This window comes from Hemibagrus wyckioides, linkage group LG29, assembly GCF_019097595.1.
Source record: "Hemibagrus wyckioides isolate EC202008001 linkage group LG29, SWU_Hwy_1.0, whole genome shotgun sequence".
Classification (NCBI taxonomy): domain Eukaryota; kingdom Metazoa; phylum Chordata; class Actinopteri; order Siluriformes; family Bagridae; genus Hemibagrus; species Hemibagrus wyckioides.
In genome coordinates, this window is record NC_080738.1 from 1,582,337 (window position 1) to 1,589,836 (window position 7,500).

Consider the following 7,500-nt stretch of genomic DNA (forward strand, 5'->3'; position numbering starts at 1 on the left):
CACACACACAAAAAAGAACTGGACTGTGCTGGACACGGACACACACACACATACATACATAACACACCCCAAAAAGAACTGGACATAGTCAGACACACACACACACACACACTAAATGTCCTGTTTGCACGCACATGCCACTTTACATTTATATTTATATTAACCCTGTTTACATGTGTCACTTTAATATCTGCAGTCACTGTATACACTGTTCTTCCATTGTATAACATTGTCTTGGTCTTTGCACAAAGTCGGCCTATATGTTGTTTGTCTGTCCTGTCCTGTCCTGTGCACTTCTGTTGTATGTCTTAAAAACTGCACCTTAAGTGTAGTTTAATTTTTTATCTCTATGTTATATCTCTGTTTGTCTGCGTCTCTGTACTTTGTCTATGTTCTGTGTAGCACCTCTGGTCCAGGAGGAACGTTCACTTCACTGTACTGCATCTGATATATATGGTTGAAGTGACAATAAAGCTTCTTTGACTTTGACTTGATATTTGGGAAGCAGTGTTTGTTTTCCTGATCATGCCAGAGTCTCTTATTCCTGTCCACTCACCACAAAGAAAGCAGTGCATGTGCACGGAGAACTTTTCTGTACTCACCTCCACTCGAGCCCATTTCCCTTTGTGTCGGGCCAAACACACTTTACCACAAAACGGCTCAGACACCAGCAGCTCCCATGAAACCTGGACTCATTAACACATACATTAAAAAACGAAGACTTTTAATGTGGAAATGAAGTCTAAAATGAAACCCAGAGAGAGGACACCTGAGACAGGAAGTACGACTCGATCTTGTCCATGAGGCCTTGGAGCTTGGAGAGGCCTCGAGATGGGAGCTGGCAGAACACACTGCCGTCAGACCCTACATTCGTCACACACACGTTTGAGTAGGAGCTGTTCACCTACATGAGAAGAAAAATCATTACAATAGTTCTACAGTCTTCCTGGGTGAGGTTATATTTAACACTGTTCCTGCACTAAATATGAATAAAATGTAATACAAGAACCTGGAGTGGATTCTGCATGGTTTTGTCCTGCAGAGCGCTGAGGCATGCAGCGTTTATGTTAACGTCTGTCTCGTCTGACGTGTCGTACAACACCATGAGGGGCGGAGTCTCGAGGTCCACCAGCTCGGCCAGCAGCGTCCTGCCGCATGCTAACGACTCCAGTGTCTTCAGCACCACCACATCCTCACTAAAAAGCTCCAGACCTCACACACACACACGCAGAAAGTATAAGAGTGCATCTACTAACACACGGTACAGATGAAGGTGTGTGTGTGTGTGTGTGTGTGTGTGTGTGTGTGTGTGTGTTACCTGCGAGTTGGCAGCTGGTGGCCTGGAACGGCAGCATGAGGAACTGACCAGTGAGCTGCAGCAACATCTCTCTGTTCACCACCGCAGAGGAACTGTGATCCACAAAGTACACCTGTGCATGCGCGCACACACACACACACACACACACACACACACACACACCAAAAGCTGGTTTTCTCTTTTCCAGTCCAAATGCTACATCCTCTGTTTTAATTAGTCATCTGATTTAATAAATTCTAATCACACACACACACACACACAGTCTTACCTTCACATCATTCTCTGTGATCTGGTGCACTTGAGCTCGGAGCACGGTCTCCTCACCCAAGTCAACCGCCACCAGCTGACCAACCGTAGGACAGGTGCAGCTAAGCCCCGCCCCTGTGCTGTGGTAAAACTCCAACATGTCCTCCTCCATCTTCTCTAGAGCCTGAGAATATTCCTTGCCCACATACCTGAGAGAAACAGAGTAAGAGCATGTAATGACCACAGAAATGATTCAGATTTGAATAAGTTGTACTGTGTATGCGTCTGCGCACCGGCATATGACATTGTTGGTGTTCCTGGCCTCCATCACCAACACGGACGGGAACTCCTCCTTGGGCAGGGGCAGCTTAGGTACCTCCAGGTTGCTGCAGTAGGCGATTATGCATGATCTGGGCTGTGGGCGTGGCTTTGAGGTCACACGTACATTGGGCAAAGTGTATAAAATGGCTTTGTTACGATTTTGCGGCATCGGGTATTCGATCGCGCACGTATCGGCCAGAGGAGCGAGATCGTCCAGCAGTGACCGTGGGAAATCACACCTGAGTGGAAAATGAACAACAATGTGAGAACCAGGGCAGCAGAAAAGGTGAAGGTGAAGATGCAGCACTTTCAGGTGCGTACCTGAAGACCTCCTGGAAGAGGCGGGGCAAAGCATGAGCCCACAGACCATGGCTGTATTTATTCAGTAGCTCCCGCACTTTATCTTTTACATCCTGAGACAGAGGGGCAGGGGGTGTGGACGGAGGGGTGGACAGGGAGTGGCCCAGGGACTCGGGGGTGAGCGGCATCGGGGGCTTCTGGGTCTGAGATGTTGGGGATTGTGGGATGGTGCTGGGGATCTGGAAAGATTTCTGCGGGGTGTGTGGAGGGGTGTGGGGTTTTAAAAAGGGGTCTTTAATGGGGTAAACCAGATACCCTGCAACTTTACTATTCGGTTTCTCCACCTGGAAAAACACACACACACACACACACACACACACACACACACACACGTAACGTGTACAGTACAGTGTGTATGGAGGGTTTAGAGGATGCTTTGATTTGTTAAGGTTAAAAAATGAAATGAAGTGTGTGTGTGTGTGTGTGTGCGCGCTCACACTGCAGATGTGTGTCCAGCTCTCCAGCAGTGGGAGTATGTATGAGGGAAGCTCCTGATTGAACATGGCACTGTAGAGCTGAGGCAGTTTGGAGAGCCACACACCGCTGCTGTATTTCTGTAGGAGCTGCTTTACACGGCTCTGAAACAGCTCCACATCGCCCTCTACTGGACACACACACACACACACACACACACACACACACACACACACACACACACTTCATTAAAAAACACTTAAATACACTCCATTACTGCCAATTAAAAAACACGTTTATTTAAATACTTTTGGTTTTAGCAACATGAACATTTATAGAAAAGCAGCGTGTGTGTATTATGTGTGTGAGTTCACACACACTTCACCTGTGCTTTGGTTCTTCCCGGCTGGACGAGTGACCACAGTCTGTTGGTTTACTGACCTAAGAACAACAAAAAGATAAACTTTTATTAGGAATTGAGTTTCCTGATAATTCTGTCTATCCATCCATCCATCCATCCATCCAGAGAGTATTGGTGTCAAGTGGTCACTCACCCAGTGGGCTTCGTGCCTTGGTGGGTGGAGCCTGTTTTTGTGCTACACTCCTGCCGCTGGTCACGTGGTATGCTGAAGCACAAGCCTGAAGTCTGATCCCAGGAGCTGTTCAAGGTCACGTGACCAGGCTGCCTCAGGGACGAGCGAAGATTAACTTCAAAAATCACAACCAGAAATGTTCAAACATAGAGACAACAGCAATAATACACGTGTGTGTGTGTGTGTGTGCGCGTTACCACTGTGTGTAAACAGAGAGGAAGACCCCATCCTCATGCGACAGTTTTGCAGCTGAGAGTTTCCTGAGTTTTTCTTCGAGCTCTTCTGCTGAGAGACCATCTGAGCGATGTGGGCCGTTTCTTTACACACAGCCGCAAAGCACATTATCTGCGCACACACACACACACACACACACACAGCATCATTCACAATTTTAAAATTTTACTAGTATATGACTGCTCATAAATTGGCGCATCCCGGACCGTACCATTCACCTAATAATTAACAGACGCCTGTGTCCTGATCACGCAGTAACAGGATCTTTTCTGGGAACGTACTGGCTTCTGTTCACACACGCACCACAAACTGTTCCAGATTAAATTCCACATGTTAGTGTGTGCTGTGTGTCCAGGTTACCTCTCCAATGGAGGAACGCCGGAGGTGCACCACGTCAGGAATGCTCCTGAGGAAGTTCTCCAGGTTCCTGAAGCCGAGCTGCTCCAGAGGGATGGACTGTCCGGTCAGCTTGTAGTAATCCGCCTGCAGCCGCGACAACGCCACGCCATTCTTACAGCTCTGCAGCACGGCACGCAGCGTCTTCTTCACCGACTCCACCTCACTCATCCTACACACACACACACACACACACACACACACACACACTCATCATCCTTAATAACAACAACACAATAAACATATCGTACATAATATCTTTACATCATTTATACTATATCTTGTAAATAACTTAGTGTTTTTATTTTTTTTAATTCATGAAAATATTTTTTAATTTTTAAAATTCTATTAATACAATTTTTTTTTTTTAAATCGTTTTTTGGCCATTAATATATTATTAGAAATTACTGTGTTTTTTTTTTTTTACTAAATAGTAAAATTACTGTGGTTTTATTATATTTTATTTAAAACAATTCTGACACACAGGTAATAGAAATATTACAAATAAAAACATTAATCGAGAAAAATGCGGCAGAATAACTTCTAATTAATTTATTTATTTTCAGAATAATATATATTTAATTTGTTTAACATTTATGTAACGCTTTAACCCGTATGCTAATAGATGCTGCTAATTGTGTGATTCATATTGATTAGCCGTCCAGCGTCCAAACCACAATGAGCCAAATAAAGCAATTATATTGCTCCAGTCCGGCTCACACGCCGACAAAACGATCATTAAACCACTTCACAGACGAAATATCAGCATGAAATCACACATAAAACATTTAAAAGTGTTTTTATTTATGACCCACCTGAACTTTCGCTAATTTTCACTCGGTATCGTTTGACCAGTTCGACTCCACGCGCTCGGTATGTTAACAAGTCCTCTTCAACGAGTCGGCTCCTTGTTTTAATAGGGCGACTCTTTTAAGTGAATCAATCGCGCGAGTTGATTCACAAGAACAAATGAATCTTTTCGTTTCTTTTAGCAAAATTGCTAAAATCGCGATATATCGTGTTATGGTTAAAATAGTATGGGTTAAATGTAACAAAATTAAAGCACATATGAAGTATTTTTCAACACTTCAAAACTTCTTTTATTGTCATAAATCATTCAACAAAAATGACAGGGAAATAGTGATAAAAAAAAGAGCCCTTTTGGTTAGCAGTGGATGCTAATTGTATAAAAAAACATCTTTTATATCTCATATATTAATATTTTAGCAACACATCTGAGGTAAATGTAGATGTTCCGGATGATTCTCCATCATTTCCACTGACACTGTGCCTTTACATTGTCTTTATAAAACAAACTGACTATAAACAAGCTAGCTTAAGCTAAGTCCAGAATTTTCCAGTTGCCTAGCAACAGTGTTCCAACAGCTATAACCTCTTCCACATGTGCCTGTAGCCTCGAGCAACGATTTCAGGAAATCAATCTTATAATTCTCAGGCTGATTTTAAGTAAATGTTAAAAATGTCGTAATAATAGAAGAAATAAGTGTGTGAAGGATTACCCATAATGCACTGAGTCTGTCAAACTGAGTGTGTAGTACATGAATAAAGCGTAACATTAAAGCTGTGTTATTTGTACATTATCTGTACACGTGTCTTTAGCGTTTCTGTGTCAGAACGTAGATTTTGAGTAACCCCTTTAGCCTATTAGCACACAGGATATTAGCTAGCTCTCGATTTCCCGTGACTCCCGCTTCAGACGCTGATATCGGGGTGTAGCGTGTTCTCTGTGTTAGAGGAGAGACTCTGGAAGTTTGTCGTAGATTCATCATCGTTATGTTGTCGGATACATTGGTTCGTCTCGAGCTGTGACGACATCGTTATCACCCGGGCGATGGCGAGTGGATCTTGGTTGCTTTGGAGGTTGTTGCTATGGTGGTGTCTCTTCCTCAAGAGGATGAGTTTTGGGTTTCTGAGCAGGGTGTAGAGGAGCAGCCAGCGGGTTCGGACCCTGCTGAGTCCAGGGAATTCTGCATAAGAGAAGAACTGTTCATTAAACAAACAGAACTTTTGCGTTCTTATTAGCTGACACGGCAGGTATCTCCCTGACCTGCGTTGTCGAACTGAGCGTAGGTGTTCTCAGCCCTCTGTCTCTGCAGTGTGTGTTTGAGCAGCAGGTGGCAGAAACACACCAGAACTGGATTGTTGTGATGATGATCTGCTATTATCATTCCCACCCAGGTAGCGTAACCTGAGGACGAAGAAACGGCTACGATGAATTTTACCACCATTACAAGCACAAGTAGTTATTGAGTCCTTGCTCATGTTCAGGTAAAATTCAAGAACCCTATTATGAGACATTTTTCACTACGTATTGAGATAAAATAAACTCCTGAAAGGTTCTATGTGTAAAGGAGTCTTTTCCCCTCACTTATCCAATCAATACACACACTCTCATAACAAGGGCTTTCTTTAAGACTTCAGAACTCCTAAAACATCTTAGTTGGAACCTGATTTTTTTTTTTTATATAGAATAATAATTTGTTGTACACAGAACCTTCCTTCAAAGAGACAACTGAAGAACCCATGAGAGTTCTAAATGTTCTGAGTGTAGAGATGCTATGCTACCTGTTACTTATACACTGTATTGCCAAAAGTTTTGGGACACCCCTACAAATCATTGAATTCAGGTGTTGTTTTTTAGGGGTTGGACTCGGCCCCTTAGTTCCAGTTCTATCGGGTTGAGGTCAGGAAGGGGTCACCCCCAAAATGTTCCCAGAAAGTTGGGAGCATGAAGTTGTCCTAAATGTCTTGGTATGAAGCTGAAGCATTAAGAGTTCCTTTCACTGGAACTAAGGGGCCGAGTCCGACCCCTGAACTCAAGGATTTGGAGGGGTGTCCCAAAACTTTTAGCAATATAGTGTAACTAGAAGAGCTTTTGTATTTGTACCTGGATCCATGACCTCGTAGCCCCTCTGCATGATGGTCCGGTCGATGCGTGGAACGAGCCACGTTCCCACAATGCAGCTGTTTAGCAGTCTGAGGATGCAGTTGCTCAGCCCCATGATGACGTTATAAAAGAAGAAGAAGTAGTTGAAATTGTTGAAGGCTCTCCTGTGAAGAAAATAATAATAAAACACATAATCTGTTCACTGTGTGGTACAGCTGGATCCACGGTATCAGTGTTGAGGAGAAGCATGAGTGTACATGACAGTCACCATGCAGGAGAACTCATCACTAATCGACTACACACACTTCAGGATGAGGTTCTTCACTCTAAGAGGCACATGAAGCTCTGAACCTGTATTCAGAACATACTGTACTATAGCAAGGCACTAGACTATAATATAAGTGAGAACTTTTTTTCCAGTGTTCTCTTAAATGTAGATAGAAACAGTTAATAATCTATAAATAAAGAGTGTAGGAGTAAAACACTGCGATTGTGTTACCTGTTGCTGAGTGCTAAAGGTTTATCATTATCATCAGGTGATAATTTGTCCTGCAGGAAGAAGATCCGAACCATCACCACCTGCACCACCACCAGAGAGATCACGATGAAGATCGTCAGCCTGCAACCGACACACACAAGTCCAGCGTCATGGAGCTGTGTTTCTCTACAACATCCCACTCTGACATGACTGTCTAAAACACGGAGAAGGC

At 43.6% G+C, this 7,500-nt stretch overlaps 2 protein-coding genes across 2 annotated transcripts in view; both read right to left on the minus strand.

Annotated features, from left to right (window-relative positions):
• Positions 1-4,053, minus strand: part of tdrd7a (tudor domain containing 7 a) — a 9,086-nt gene extending 5,033 nt beyond the window's left edge. Inside the window, exons 1-12 of the mRNA XM_058384202.1 lie at positions 3,847-4,053; positions 3,450-3,597; positions 3,214-3,367; positions 3,045-3,100; positions 2,683-2,846; positions 2,207-2,529; positions 1,858-2,124; positions 1,587-1,773; positions 1,319-1,430; positions 1,010-1,212; positions 770-904; positions 603-686 (exon numbers count right to left, since the gene is read on the minus strand). Of these exons, the coding sequence (XP_058240185.1) occupies positions 603-686; positions 770-904; positions 1,010-1,212; positions 1,319-1,430; positions 1,587-1,773; positions 1,858-2,124; positions 2,207-2,529; positions 2,683-2,846; positions 3,045-3,100; positions 3,214-3,367; positions 3,450-3,597; positions 3,847-4,053 (2,040 nt within the window). The remainder of the gene's footprint in view (positions 1-602; positions 687-769; positions 905-1,009; positions 1,213-1,318; positions 1,431-1,586; positions 1,774-1,857; positions 2,125-2,206; positions 2,530-2,682; positions 2,847-3,044; positions 3,101-3,213; positions 3,368-3,449; positions 3,598-3,846) is intronic.
• Positions 4,054-4,967: 914 nt separating this feature from the next.
• Positions 4,968-7,500, minus strand: part of stra6l (STRA6-like) — a 12,606-nt gene continuing 10,073 nt past the window's right edge. Inside the window, exons 15-18 of the mRNA XM_058384019.1 lie at positions 7,290-7,409; positions 6,791-6,954; positions 5,951-6,091; positions 4,968-5,870 (exon numbers count right to left, since the gene is read on the minus strand). Of these exons, the coding sequence (XP_058240002.1) occupies positions 5,596-5,870; positions 5,951-6,091; positions 6,791-6,954; positions 7,290-7,409 (700 nt within the window). The 3' untranslated portion in view covers positions 4,968-5,595. The remainder of the gene's footprint in view (positions 5,871-5,950; positions 6,092-6,790; positions 6,955-7,289; positions 7,410-7,500) is intronic.